This window comes from Podarcis muralis, chromosome 14, assembly GCF_964188315.1.
Source record: "Podarcis muralis chromosome 14, rPodMur119.hap1.1, whole genome shotgun sequence".
Classification (NCBI taxonomy): domain Eukaryota; kingdom Metazoa; phylum Chordata; class Lepidosauria; order Squamata; family Lacertidae; genus Podarcis; species Podarcis muralis.
The window spans coordinates 52175093-52190687 of NC_135668.1; the positions used below are offsets into that span (position 1 = coordinate 52175093).

At 43.6% G+C, this 15595-nt stretch overlaps 1 protein-coding gene across 2 annotated transcripts in view; it reads right to left on the reverse strand.

Annotated features, from left to right (window-relative positions):
• Positions 1–15595, reverse strand: part of TTYH3 (tweety family member 3) — an 87346-nt gene that overhangs the window by 26291 nt on the left and 45460 nt on the right. For both annotated transcript variants that reach the window (XM_028706429.2, XM_028706430.2), the window contains exons 4-10: positions 15116–15336; positions 14635–14730; positions 12686–12758; positions 11155–11230; positions 1821–1876; positions 634–726; positions 449–541 (exon numbers count right to left, since the gene is read on the reverse strand). In XM_028706429.2, coding sequence (XP_028562262.2) covers positions 449–541; positions 634–726; positions 1821–1876; positions 11155–11230; positions 12686–12758; positions 14635–14730; positions 15116–15336 — 708 coding nt within the window. The remainder of the gene's footprint in view (positions 1–448; positions 542–633; positions 727–1820; positions 1877–11154; positions 11231–12685; positions 12759–14634; positions 14731–15115; positions 15337–15595) is intronic.

A 15595-nucleotide genomic window follows, 5' to 3' on the forward strand; every position in this document is an offset into this window, starting at 1 on the left:
TTTTTCCTCCAATGGGGAAGGCCACCAGATTCAGCTTGTGTAAAAATATGTGCCGCTCATGGTGTTCAAATGCCCCTGTTGCACAGTGAAGCTCAAGATGAGACAGGCTGCCTTGGGCTGAATGCAGTGTTCTCTGTCTGCAAGTGCTCTTGCGCTAGTGGACAAGTGAGTTTTAATGTTGTGCAACAAAGGAATCCTGCTTATGCGTTCTTGCACAACAACATCCCACTGGTGCGAAACATATCATGAGCGGAACAAATATACTACTAAGTGACTTAGCGCTACATTCGATACAACCTCTAGTTTCCTTGCAGAAAATACAATCAGGGCCCACCTGTTTTCTATATTCTGTCCTTTCACAGTACACCATATCCCAGCTTTTCACATCACAGCTCTATGGCTACAAGCACCAAGTGATTTACTGTATTTCCTGCCCACTGGTACTCACCAAATGCAGACTCCGACAGTCCACCAGGGCAGTCAGGTGCTGCAGGTTGCTTTCGGTGGTATTCAGAACTCCCTGGATTTGACTGATGTGCTCCTAAAAGCAAAGATGTTAGACAGGAATTGGAATGCAAAGCTGGGCATTTTCTTTACTGGGTTTGTGGAAAGGAATAATTCATCAAGCTTTACCTTGGAAGCGGGGTATTCTTTGACGGCAGACTTCATCAGCTCCAGCACATCATCCTGCATTTCTACCAGGACCTTGTGGCTTCCCGACAGCTTCTGCTCAACACAAACATCATATCTCAGTCATCAGGGCCAAGGGAAGTCAGCATGCATGCAATGACTAGATCTCGATTTGACAAGCTGCCCTAAATTATTGAAGCACTGTCTAGAAGAGTAGCCACCAGTATCCTACACAGGAGAACCGTAATGTGTCACACTGTGAATTAGAAGCCGGCAGGATGGGGGTGGAAGGCCCCAGGTTCAAATCCCCCCTCAGGCATAAGGCTTACAAGGTGACTTTGTCAGCCTAAGCTGCCTCACAAGCTTTCTGAGAGAGGAAAGGCAAAGGCCTTTTGTGAAAACAAGACTCAGAAACAAAAAAAGTCAGTCTTTATTTTGTGCTTCTTTCCAGGTCTGCAGGTTTTCTATGTACGTTGGAAAGTGGGTGGCAAAATTCAGAGTTGGTGTTCCATGTTTATAAAGAAAACACACTCCAATTAGCAAACTACAGGCACACCAAAGTTTTCATTACATAAACACACCCTGTGGTTTGCTTGTTTTTCTTGTATTATGATTTATTTTTAAAAATACGTGGAGGAGACACAAATTTCGTAGTCTAAATTGTTTTCAAACGTTGTGCCAGGGAGATTAGCTTTATGTACTGGGCCTTTGGGCTTTTGCTGCAATACCCTGTGTGATTGCTACTCAGATAATTTACCAGAGAGCCTGACCTCCTGAGTGAAGACTGGGTGACCAACCAGATTGCTGGCCCCATAGGGATCATTTTTGGTTTCTGCGCCTGGAAGGGGGTTGTGTGGTGACCTGAATTTGAAGACATGGGTCAGTTTCCATAGCAAATAGCTGTTTTCACATTAATTAAGAGCCCTTCCTTGCTGCTCCCCTAATCGAATATTGGCGAGCGTTTCCTGGCATTTGCTTTGAGAGCAGATGAGATCATAGTGAGACATGGTGAATGGCCAAACCTCCTGCCCATTGTTCTTAATACATTCATTTGGGCTCTCCTTTTTAGCAGCAGATGAAAAAATACTCTGACGTTTCGGAGAAGCTAGCTTGGAGACTTGCTGTTAAGACTCCTGGTCATGTCAAAGTACAGCTTAGTGAAAGAGAAGTGTGTGGGCTGAGGAACTCACCTGCTGAAACGGATTTAGGGAGCCAGCATTGCAGACAAGATAATAGTTCAGAGTATCTGTCAAAAGGGAAGACAAAAAAAGGGGTAGCAATCAAGGCTTCATATCTGGCTCTGGTTACAGCTTGCTATTCCTGTAATACCGGAATATTTTGTTCTGAACAACCTGCCAAACAGGTATGCCCTAGAAAAATTGCCAGAGGGCTGGGAGGATGTGGCATGAAATGAAGCTCAATGAATCTTCAAAAAGGAATAGTCTCAAATGTGATGGTATTTTAAAAAAATTGCCACCACACAAAATTTCTCTCCTGCAAGTCACATCTGTGGCTCCGTATTAAAAAGAGACAAGGCTATTTTAAAATTAATTTTTAACTAATCACATGACTTTTCTGGAGAAGCTGTTCAAAAGTATCATACTACTAAGAGCCGACAGTCTTCCTCTAACCTCTGCATCAAACATAATGCATGATGTTCTCCCTCCTACTCCTCATGGAGTGTAAAAAAGGCTTTTAAAAACAAATATTTGAACAGATAAAAATGCTGGTATTGGGATGGGGGACAAAATAGGTAGGCTGACTGAAGAACTGGATGGGGGGCAGAAAAGAGCCAGGAACAAAGTGGAGGGGGGGTGGGACAGAGTTCAACCTGCACCAGACACCCTGCATATCTCTCTCTCTCTCTCTCTCTCTCTCTCTCTCTCTCTCTCTCTCTCTCTCTCTCTCACACACACACACACACACACACACACACACACACACAAATGTGGGAAAGCAGACTTTCTTCTACTCTCAGGTGTATAAGAGACTGAAGAAAAATTGATTACTTGAGCATGAGTTAACTTGAGCTGGCCAGTCATTTCTCGCATGCAGAAGGACTGACATTCCCCACTGTGTAAAGGACAGTGTGCCAACGGCAATAAACGCAAGTGCCAATCTGATAAAAGGAAGCCCAACAAAGAGCTGCTTCTTGGGCACCAGCTTCAGATAATTTTTCTGAGAAGGCAAGAGGTGCATTAAGGCACCTAACTTTGGTATAACGTCCAGAAGAGGACCTACCTCAGGTTGATACAATACAGAATAAAGTCCTTTTCAAAACATGGGAAGGGCCCTCACACTGCTTTCTCACCCAATTGCATATACAAGCACTACTACTACTAGGTTTCTACATCATTCCTAAATACTGTCACCGAAAAGGAAAGGGAAACGAGCTCATACAACATTTCACAGCCTGGCTTTTAATCCATTCTTGCTATAGCTGCGCTGGGAGTGAGTTATGCACAACCAACCATTTTCTCCCCAATTCGCCCTGTCAGAGCCGTCCTGAACCAGTTTTAATGAGATTCCCATTTCTCACCCTTAGTCTCTTTGGCTCAGCTTCCATGCCTCCTCCATAAGGCACGGTCACGGACAACAGCCACAAGCAAACAAATAAAAAATAAGGAAGCCACAAGGAAGCCTATGGGACTTGTATTTTGGTCTACACACCCTGCACATGGTGAAAAGGAGGTGGGGGGAAAGCGGTTATTCTAATTGACCATGGTTTTGTAGGGGAAGAAAAAGAAACAGCCAGAAAAGGGGAGCAGCAGCCAGTGAACAGAGCTGGCCAGACTTTCTCCTTGTTTCACTGCACTTACCATTAATATTGAACACAGTTTCCAGAAACCAGTGCACACGCTGGAGAGACAGCTTTGTATGGGGCCGCCTGCCTGCTAACCAGGGAACCTGACAGCTGTTATTTATAATTCATTAGCTCGCTTTGGGGCTGCTTCCAGCTGCTGCACCTTCTCTCACCCACTGAATTTCTCTTTGGGAGCACTTGTGCTTGCAGCTCAGCTGAGCCAATCCAATGGTAATCAGCAGAAAGTGAGAAAGTAGGGGCCTCCTACGTTTATTCCCCAAAAGGGGTTTTGCCATGAATGACTAGGAATGGACGACTATCCATCAGACTACTAAGCATTTGACCCCAAGAAAGAAACCTGTGTATCCAGGTCTGTATTCATGAGCAGGCCTTTCCAGAGCAAGAGCAGAGTCAACATACTAGCACTGCGTTCAAAACTATTCCTCTACACATGGCAATGTACTCTCATGTATGCATCAAGCCACAAGGGGAAACAGCAAATTCCAGTGAACCTGAACACCCCTAGATTCTACTGATGTTAACTCCTTGGTAAGGCTATGACTTGGGGTAAACATGTGCATGTCAATTCAAACCTCTACTGTCAAAGAAGAAGTCATTTATTTACAGATTGCCCTTCATCCTACAGGATCGCAGGGCTGTGAACACACAAGACAAAACAATGCAACAATTAATTAAAAATGTAATTGAAACACCACACTGGGCTAATAAAACAGTTCAGCAGGAGCATAGCCATGCCCACTTACAGGCTGCCAACAAAGGTTGTGTGAACAGATGCGTTTTAAGCTGTCATCCACAAACCATCAGTGCCAAGGGCAGCCTTTATCTCTAGAGTAGAGGAAGTCCCACAAATCGAAGGGCTGCAGCCCACGATAACTGATTCATCATTCCATGGTTATGGGAATGCTGCTCCAGGCAAGAAACCACAGGACTGACTTTAGGGCACAGACCAGACATTCTTTCAAAATGCCACAAGCTGGATTGATGCACACAACACACCCCTTGGATGAGCTCACAGCCAGACGTGGATGGGGAGTGCTGCAGAGAAGCATGCAGGCTTAGGTAGTCTAGACCTGCCTTAGGTGACCGTTGAACACATCAGTGAAATAAAGACATGCTGCTCCACACAGCATTGGATTAGTAACATGAAGGAGTAGCAGCATCCCAACAGTGATCAACAGATTTGAGAAGCAGGTGCACTCTATTCCTGGAGCATTCTTACAGCTTGAATTATATTGTCACAGGCCAGACTCTTAGGTATGCCAAGAATAGCTTGCTATACTTTTCATTCAGTGCTTGAGCACCGAAGCAGAAACATGGGAAGTGGGTCAAAGCAAGTACCTCACAGAATCCATGTCACACAAGCATGTAGCCCATATTGATCCTGTACATTGCCACATGTGATGTAGACATGCAGGGATGGGGTGGGCTCTGGATGCACACCCATCTAAAACAGTGCAGATGTGTCTCTACTGCACACAGACAACTCTGGATGACTTCAGGACACTAGTGTGCTTGCCTGCACCTCAGTGATCCAAAGAGAGCAACAATTCTGATGAGAAGGAGTGAAAAGTCCCTCTTTAATGGCAGTTTTCTGAGAGGGGCATATCAGCAAAGTGGGCTGATCTTAGGCGAGCCTGGAGAAATCAATAATTCAGTGCAACTACCCAATGCATGAAGAAGTTGTGCTGTGCGTGCGTATGACTTGTCTATTGGGTGGGGGGAAGCCACACTGACAGTTCTGGAAATTGAAATCCTGTTCGCAGAACGTGCATAGCATGAGTGGATGGGAGAACAGGATGCCCTGTCAGCATCCCTCAAACACCACCTAGAAATCCCCCACCCCCACAATAATTCAGTCTATGCTGTCTATCTGGTACAGTGGTACCTCGGGTTAAGTACTTAATTCATTCCGGAGGTCCGTTCTTAATCTGAAACTGTTCTTAACCTGAAGCACCACTTTAGCTAATGGGGCCTCCCGCTGCCGCCGTGCAATTTCTGTTCTCATCCTGAAGCAAAGTTCTTAACCTGAGGTACTATTTCTGGGTTAGCAGAGTCTGTAACCTGAAGCGTATGTAACCCGAGGTACCACTGTATTGGGTTCAACATCCACGGAGACCAGAAAGGTGTTGTGGAGAAAGGGTTATTTTACTTTAAGAGGTTGTTATAATCGAGTGCAAACCTTGATAGAAAGGGGATGGGGAAAGATTCGACAACCTAACAGGGGTCAACAACCTGGCCCCCACAAAGCCTTCCATGGGTGAACTTGGGCTCCTCAGCCTCTGAGCTTTCTTTTCTGTTTTTTAAGTAAGTCTCTAGCCCTCCAAGAAAGTTATGGGACAAAATGTGCAGGCACCTTCCAAGTGATTTCTGTGAAATGAGAGTGCAGCCACCTTGCATATCTGTCCTGGTACTAAGATTGCCAGGTGTGGTTCTCTCTCAGTTGCACAATGGGACAGACAAAGGCATATTTAATCACCCCTCATCCTACTCACACTACATAGGGAGCAGAGGTGATTAAAGTGACCCCCTGACTCCATTTCAGAGGGAATGGCTATGATGGGACCCATGAAGCTTAAGCTTATTTTATTTATGTCATAGAATTTGTACACCGTTTGATTGTAAAGCACCTCCAAGCGGTTTGCAAAAATACAGAACAATATGGAGACAAATCCACAACCATACTTTAAAATATACAGAAGTTTAAATGTTGGTGTTCACACAGCACAGGAAGAGGTCCAAACACCAAGAAGAGGTCTGCTTGTGCCTTGCACCTGTCAAAACTTGTTTGCTGCCAAGGGAAGATGGTAATTTGGAGTAAAGAATCAGCAGAGGGAAGAGGTTTTTAACCCTTTCCCCACTTGTTGCTTCTCCGCTCCAGATCACTAGGGAATGGGGTGTCCTGAAGTAAAGGAATGATGGGGTGGTGGTGTAAACTAACCGTGCACTTCCCCACTCCAAATCAATCCCTTGCAAAATGAAGATTCTCCTTTAGAAGTAGTATATTGTTTTTTCCGGCTCAGAGGGGATTATGACAATACATGTATGAAGACCAATGGTGATGAGCTCAGAGACCTTGACAACTACTAATTAAGGGAAAGCGTCCCCACGCTCTCTAATTACTTCCCTCCTCCGCCCATCATAGACCTGTTAGAAATGAGAGACTTTTCAGCCCAGATACATGGCGTCTGATGCAGCATCATTCCAGTCAGTTATCCTATCCAGACACAAAACATTTTTTTGTACATCACCTCTGAACTTTACTGAATCACTTGGTAATAAAACACAATCAGCTGGAAGGACTGGGGCTGGCAAATGGCATCCTGCCTTGAAAACAAACGTATTGGCTGCACTGGGGTTCCCCTAGCAGTGCAAGATGATTATCCCATCAGCGTCCAACTCTATTGGCCTTATCATACTTAATGAATACTAGATGAGCTGAGCATATAATAATCTAGCCTTCCTGCACACCAAATTGCTTCATTTCCCTCTGCTCCATTCCACCCCCTCCACACAGCATGTGGAAAAACAAAACAAAAAGAATCTCATCTCATCTCTAAACTGTGAGTGGAGAAGATGATACACATAATCAGATTATCTTCTGCGCCATTTATTCTGCTTAGATTTGAAACAGATTTGAAACATGCCAACATAATTTGGGTATATTTAAAAGCATTTCAATTCCTGCTATTCATTGTTGTTGTTTTCCAACAGAAGGAAAAATGCCACACTATCCTACAATTAAATGCAACTATGGATATAAGGATCATACAGAAGATCACATCTATCGGTCTAGCTGGGATGCTAATTTATATCCCTGATTAGGAAAAGCAAGCTTGATTTTAATTTCAAATTTTCTTCAGTCAAGTTACTTATGGAAAATTCCCCTATCAAAAGCTCTCCAGCTCAAGGATCTCTTCTGTATTTCTTAAACTCAAGTTGCCTTAGCTAGTCCTGGGTCTTGGCAAAGGGGAGACACATCTGGCCCCATCCATCCACCAAAGTAGGACCAGTTTGTTTCCCCAAACCCTGCCAGAAAAACAACAACACACTGAGCTCCAAATGGTAGTCACTTGGGAATGCAGAACTGAAGGGAAACATTTCTCTGGCCTCTGTCACCAGCTAGGAGACTTAGGACACTAGAAGACTGACTCCCAGGAAGTACATCATGACAAGGGGTAGATCAACATTGCCTCATCTGTTGGTTGATTGAAGGAGCAACTGCTGCCACCCTTGCTTCCCTCTTCCCTCCCTATTCCTTTTTCCTTTTGTGTTATGTCTAGCAGATTGTGAGTCTGTAGGCAGAAACTACCTTATAGTGATACCTCGGGTTATGAACTTAATTCGTTCCATAGGTCCGTTCTTAACCAGAAACCATTCTTAATCTGAGGCGCACTTTTGCTGATGGGGCCTCCCGCTGCCGCCGCACTGCCAGTGCACGATTTCCATTCTCATCCTGGGGCAAAGTTCTCAACCTGAGTTACTATTCCGGGTTAGTGGAGTTTGTAATTCGAAGTGTTTGTAACCCGAAGCGTTTGTAACCCAAGGTACCACTGTATTAACAATTATGAAGTTGCAGATATAAAGCACAAGGTGCCTTTTCTTCTGGAATGCATCTATTTTATGGAATCAGAAAAGCTTCCAGGGCAAAAACAAGCAAGAAAAAACTGTTACTCATGTAGCATTTGCTATAATTCTATGGACATTTACCATCTCTTTCAGGGTATATATCAGGGACTAGCAGCTGAATGGTACCCTGAAGTTTCAGGGGGGTTAAAAAAATAAACAAGAAATACATACCACTGAGGAACACCCAGCTGAGTTTCTCATTAGTCAAGTGGGGGATATACGTGGATGGAGCGGCTGCAAGGGAACCTCTGGGCAGCCCACCCTTGGGGGAGGGATACTGCCTGGCCTATCCCAAAATAGCTCTTCCATAAAAACTAGTCCCTGGCCAAAATTTTATATTTGCCCAAATTGCCCCAAAATGCTTTGCAGTGGTTCTGCAATTGCTGTGCTGCCCCTTGTGCACTTCTAGTCACCTTAGCCTTAGTATGTGGCTTGGCACTCCTGTCTTGAGTAGATTCTGGAGGCCCCTTTCCACAGCACCCCTACTCTCTTGCTTGCAGCACAGAGTTATTTGGGGGGGAATAGTCCCTGCCTTTTGGAGCATGGACTGAATGCTTCCCCCACCCCCACCTTCCATGTCTAAAGACATGGCTATATCATGTTTATTTTTACAGATGGGTTAATTAAACCAGGAGTTGTTTATGCATTATAAAGAAACAAATCTTTGTTGGCAGGGTTAGGGGATGATCTTAAATCATCAGTTACTAACAAATGTTGTTTCCGTGTACACAGTAAGATATCAATGCAGATATATAGTTGCTTAAAAATAAATAAATAGGTAGCTAAACCACATTGTTGACAGAACTATCCCTGCCATGAAGGAAGTCTGCAAAGTCCCATTAGAATCCTGCACAAGCACCACAGCTGTCACCTGCTCACCCAAGGAGCAGTTCAGCCATCTATTCTGCCTCCCCCTTTCCCGCCTCGACTGCTATCGAAGCACCGTTTTGTCAAATGGACCGTTACCTACCGAGACCCAAATTGAAGGCATCATTCATCTGCTACCTTTCTCAGTCTAGATCAGGTGAGGCAAAGCCCAAGAGAGCACATTACTCAGCTAAGGTGTTCAATTACCCCTTTGTCACAGATGTGTCAAGAACCTCTGCTACTAAGCCTAACAAATTAGTGCAGAGAGCTCAGGCTTCCCAGGGCTAAACACAGCTGAATGCTGAGTTTATACAAAGACCCGGAGGCAGGAAACCCTGGATTTCAGCATTTGTGAACATGCATGCAGCTTACTGGGGGAAGGGTACAGAGATTTCAGTATTTCTCTACCCTATCCCCAATTTCTTTAAATTTGTAGAGCAGAAGAACAGAAACATCAGTTAATGCCATTTAACAAATAATCACTGGTTCAAATTTAAACCAATTTTAAATCAGTGGTGTCTCCTGCAAAAGAGGGTTTGTCTATGAATAAATGTCTCTTGATTCTGAAAACACATAATAGATGGTTTTCTTATATTTTGTTCAGAATGAAAAACATTATTTGTTACATGCCTTCAAGCTACAAATTGTATTTAGAAATAAGAACATTTTCGCTGTTTTATTTCTTTAGTTATAAGCAGTGTTAGAAACTCAGATATATAAGCTAGGCACCAAACGGCTCCTTATACCAAGGTGTGTGAAAACCTTCAAGATCCAATGATCTCCAGGCAGGCACCAGAAGATGTCAGGCAGCATCCTGATGCCCAGGCATCTTCACTTGGTTGCAAGTGGCTGATAGCCAGGTGCAAAATGTGCCTAGCACCTGGCTAATTTCGAAGATTGGTTATAAGCCAGGATTTTTACACAAGAAATCATGGTGGATTGATGGTGAAAAAACTTAACATACTGGAAAAGATAGTGGCTGAAACCAATTTATTCTTGGATTGTAACAAAACATTCATTTTCTACGTCAGGGGGAGAACTGGACAGCTTATTGTAGAATGTCTATCACCTGCTAGTTGACAAAGCTCTTGCAAAAAGGTGGATCTTGGATAATCCAGCAAGGCAGCTAGGTTAATCTGGCAATTTATTTTAAGAATCATGCAAGTCATAGTTAATCTGTGTTAACTGTTAAGAGACCCTGAGCACACAGTTTTGTGTTGTAGATTTAAACACACACACACTAGTGGTCTACTGGGATTCTTTTGTCGTCCAATGTTTTACTGCTGTTGCACTTGAACCTGAATTTCCAAAAAATGCCAATACAGTCCCATACTACACTTTTAAGGAAACATTATATTTCTCTCTTTCTTAATGTTCCAGCCTATTTAACTGCCCTGTCTGGCATGACAGGGGACTGGATGCTTTTAAATTGAGATGCTCACTCGTTCTGGCTTTTATTTTGCTTTCAAAAGAGATCTCATATTCCCAGAACTACAAAAAGCCAAGATCAATCCACAGAAACATGAATCACAGTTTCAACACATGAATGGATTTCCCGTTGTTTACATAGCCATCATACCAAATCCACTTGCATCTATTTGTGTGGAGTCACCAACACGGTATGAGCAGTGGCTACTTTGAATTATATTTCCACCAACTGGGCTTCTTTCCTTATATACAGAAGTCATTTAAGCAATCGCAGGTTCCTTAAGGAAACTGGTCAAGGCTGAGGGTACAATCCCTCAATCAGTCAACCAGATTCTCACACAGATATCCACACACTCACCCATAAAAACAAAACCTTGCATATCCCCTGTCTCATATGCTTCCACAAAGACCCTGGACAACCCCTTGGTCACATACTGTTTTACTGGGAGAACTAGGACTGGGGAGAAGAGATGCTACCATGCCCATATCAGAGGACCTTCTTTGAAGATGCCAACTGTCATTGCCTTGCTGTTCCGCTGCACTGGAAGCCAAGACATCTGGGTCATGCCATGGTGTATTCAATGGAGACAAAAGGGTCAGAGGAGGGGGAAAAGGCAAAGGGGGAATACAGTACCCTGACACCACAGCTTATGCCAGATCTTGGTTCACTGAGATGAACCAAGGTTCTGGTGACATGGGCCATCCTCACACCTCCTACCCTCTTCAACCTAACCCTCCATTTCTTGCCTTTCTACAAAACACAAAATGCAGTCACTTACCTGTACTTAGCACCGCATAATCCTCTACCACTCTGGAGATGTAGGCATCAGGGTTAACGCAGAAGTCACTGGAACCCTAAAGAGGAGTAGAGATGACACAAGTAGTAAGAAACACAGGGGGAGAAATAATAACCACGTAGAGCACAAAAACATTTTATCCCCTGCCCTGATATAACTCTTCCCAATTTGATCTTCAAACGTATCTTTTAAATCATAATTTTATAAAAGCACCCAGCTCTAAGAATGTATGGCACTCCTGCAGAAGATCTACACGTTCAGGAGGTCAGATTTCTAGCCAACCATCTGGATATGATGAAAGATGCACACCTCATCTCATCTACCTGCTTTCCACTCACCCCAACAAATCTCTCTATATGTAGATGATAGCAGATCTAGGGGGAAATCGGCCAGTTTTTGATGTTCAGGAAGGAGTTTCTGTGGTCAAGCATTCAAATATGGAAACTCCTCACCATCAGCACTAACACATAAACTTTAAGCAGTCCAGTCCAGGAAAAACTTTGCCACTTGATTCTGCTGAAAGTATAAAATCCCTCCCATTTTAAAAGGGGGGCACTAGTAGTAGCAACCCTGTTTCTCCAAAAGCTTTTTGTCAAGAAATGATACATATCAACAGCTCCTTGAAGTGTAGAAAAATAAGGCTTCCAGTAATATTTAAAAATAAAGGCAAAGAAGCTTCATTGTCTCTACACAGGAACAGTGTGTAAACCACAGTCCCACATAACTGCTACTAGAAGCTGCAGCCTTGATTCACTTACACAATGGGTGCAGAGCTTGGAGCTAGAGCAGCCAACATGATGGTGCCACACTACACCTTCCATTATCCCTGATCACTGGCCAGACCGGCTGGGGCTTGTGGGAGTTGTAGTTCAGCAAACATCTGGAGGACTTCATAATACAGTGGTACCTCGGGTTACAGACGCTTCAGGTTACAGACTCCGCTAACCCAGAAATAGTACCTCGGGTTAAGAACTTTGCTTCAGGATGAGAACAGAAATCGTGCGGCGGCAGCGGGAGGCCCCATTAGCTAAAGTGGTACCTCAGGTTAAGAACAGTTTCAGATTAAGAACGGACCTCCGGAACGAATTAAGTTCTTAACACGAGGTACCACTGTACTTATCCTAGCCTGGAGGAATCCCATTATTCCTGCCCCCCACATATGGGCAGAGGGTAGAGGAGAATTTGAGAGATCTCCCACTCTCCCTGCTCTGAATGGCTTGTGCTACCTTGGCAGGTGCGGGGGAGGGCAGGGAAGAGGCATGGGCCTATTGGGACTTTTTTTTTTTTAATTGTTAATTGTTCTATCCAATTTTAATATTGTGATTTTGCACTGTAGTAGTAGTAGTGATAAAAATAATAATACACATGGGTGCTGCTCCTGTGGTACAGGTGGACTGCAGCCTAGGTTTTTTTTTTTATCTAGCAGTAAATAATGTGTCAATGGAGAGAATGGTTCACCTGTCTGCTTAAACAGCAGTGCAAGGTGTGTGAGTTTTGTATCATAGCCACTTACCACAGCAACAGCTAACTCCAGACCCAGGGACCCCCAGCTCACAATGAGGGCAAGCACCCCTAGAAGACACACTCTGCAGGAGAAAGAGAAACAGGCTCAGTTTGGCAGACACCTTGGCTCCATTCTAATACCTTAATCTGAAGTGTAACTTCTAATTTAGAGTTCAAAGCAATAAGGAGGAGGAAAAGTTGCCAAACAATTTACGTTTCCGTAACTGGAAATCTGAAGGAGTAGCTGCTTCGATAAGCATCCTGACCTCTTTGTTGTGGAATAACAGCGCTATATAAATAATTATTTACAGGAAACCTCAAAACAAGCCACTTATGAACAGAACAGTTACTTTGCAGGCAACATGAGCAATGACTACAGTTCATTTTTTGCCCTATGCCCTTTATATTTGGAATCGGTGAACTTTCTTCTTTCCTTCTGCACCTGAAATGCACGAGACCAAATGCTGCTGGCTCACAACTTTGACATGGATTTGAGGACTGAATGAGCAGGACAAGTAGTTTTAGGTTCTCTTGTCTGTGAGGAGACACTGTCCAAAGGGTCTGGGACTGCAGTCTAAAAGTGGGAACAGCAAACATACATATCGTTGTGCAAGGAACACTGTGTGGTCCAGCTACCGGCCTGGAGCTGTATTTCACACCCCCGACTTTTAAGAGTGGGGTCAGGCCTGAGTTTGGGGCTCAATTGTCACCCTGATGGATGACTTTTGTAGAGAGGAGGACAGGGGGAGTGGATGCGCCACCTGCTCAATTTCTCAGCAGTTTCAAAATCCCCGCCTCTTGCACACACAAATTATGACTTTGATCTGCCATATGTATTTGCAGCCTGATCCTGTGTATAGTGACCCACTGATTTCATGAGCACATACTCCCAGATCACAGAGGAAAATTTTGTATTTAGATCAACAGAATTATGCAGTACCACCAAAGCACCAACTGCGTAAAAGAGGTATGCAAATCCTTGAAAATGTCAAGCTCTAGCCACATCTTGTGACTTCCCAAGTCGTAATGAAAACCATCACGTGTTATTGTATGATTTTAACTTATCAAAACAAGGTATTTAATTTACACAGCTTGATCTTTTTTGTGCAATACACTTTCACAAGCAATAAGGAAGCTACAGATATGAAATCCTTCTGACTCCATTAATCAACTGTGTGGATAAGTAAGTTTCTCCTGAACCACAGAATGGTAGCTGCTGTTTTGCATTTTGTTTAAGCACCTCAATGCCTTCCTTTATCAGTTTTACCCTTTTGTTTCCAAGAAACACATTCTTCATGGTAAGCATTCCCTGTCCTGCCCCCAAAATGCCTGGATTTAAAGCCTCTGTAATGTGAGATCCATCTCTAAATTAAATACACAAGTTCAACTTCTGAGTGCATAAAGATACACTGCAAATGACTAATATGCAGGTGAACCATGCACTTGAAGGGCCTTATCATCTTAACCATATTAAAAGGTCTATTACAATAAGCACATCCCCACTGGCAAGATCAAAGCACACCATAGGGACTTGGCAGTTTTTAAGATGTGGCATTTCCAACCCATACATGCATGGGTCTAATTCTGCACCACGAGGAGATATCTTCAACTAGAGACGCAGTACTGCATTCACCTTTCTTATCCATGGAGGGTACACCAGAGACCATTAGAATTACATTCACTTTGAAGAACATTTTCTCATCTTTCCAAGTTCAAAGATGGACACAAGCACACTGCAACTGTGCAACTGTTACATAAATGCACTTTCTTGCTAATGCCTCCCAGAAAAAGCCATGGCCCTGTCAGAAAAAAACTCCAAATGACCTTTTTGAATGCAGCAAGCATCGCTCACTGAGTAAACACTACTTAATAGTGTATGGAAGACTTGAAGGGCACAGAACTGAAGATTAAAACAAGTTCATTTTAATACGTTCACATACTGTTTCCACATCAACCTACCCCACAAGAATGGCCTTTGAGTTTCTAATTAGTCCAAATAGCACCAGCAAACAGATTAGGACATGGAACATGAGTAAGCCCAGGTATCCCAGCCACCTGTAGCAAAACCAAAACACAGATTAAAAAACAACACAGGAGACAATTAAAATGCGCAAAAGTGAAAAGCAAGTCTTGGACAAGCAAAGCAATCTTCTGATTCCCACACCCACTACAGAGATTGAGAAATGAATGCTACAAAGCTCATTTGCTTTGGCTTGGAGCTACACGCCATTGCATCATCATCACATCAATATCAAGGCAATTCAGAATTGGGCTATGATTACTGGTAAATGCTCAAAAACCTTTCTATTTAAAAGAGTGGGGATCCTAGCACTTCTAACCACAGAATGATAGCATAGGAAGCTGAAGCTTGAACACTCAGCTTGAACAAGCACCAAAACAGCATAAAACACACACATGTAAGAGTACACAGCCTGCTTACCTGTACCAGTCATACAGATCAATACGACCTGCCAGCAATTCTAGAGAGACGTCATCATTCTTCCAGAAAGGAATCTCTGTTGTCTGCCTCACAAGTTCATCCAAGAGTCCTTGGAGCTTTTGAACCACGTGCAGGTAATCTGTCTGTTTAGCAAACATTACCTCCAGGAACCCCAAGTTGGGCTCTGCTGTTTTGTTCAGAGCAACTGCAATATTTTGCACCTGTGGATAAAGAAAGACTGGAATGAGTTCTCCACATCAGCACAGGCATACACATAAAAGTAAAGGGCTAGCAAGTTGGTCAGCTTCAAGTGAGATGCTCTAAAGCAGTGTTTCCCAACCTTTTTTGGGCAAAGGCACACTTGTTTCATGAAAAAAATCTCGAGGCACACCACCATTACAGCCCCGTGACGTCAGCGCGCAGCGTCACGCCGGGAGGGACATGAATTGCTAGCAAATTACATAATCACCTCCTTGAGGG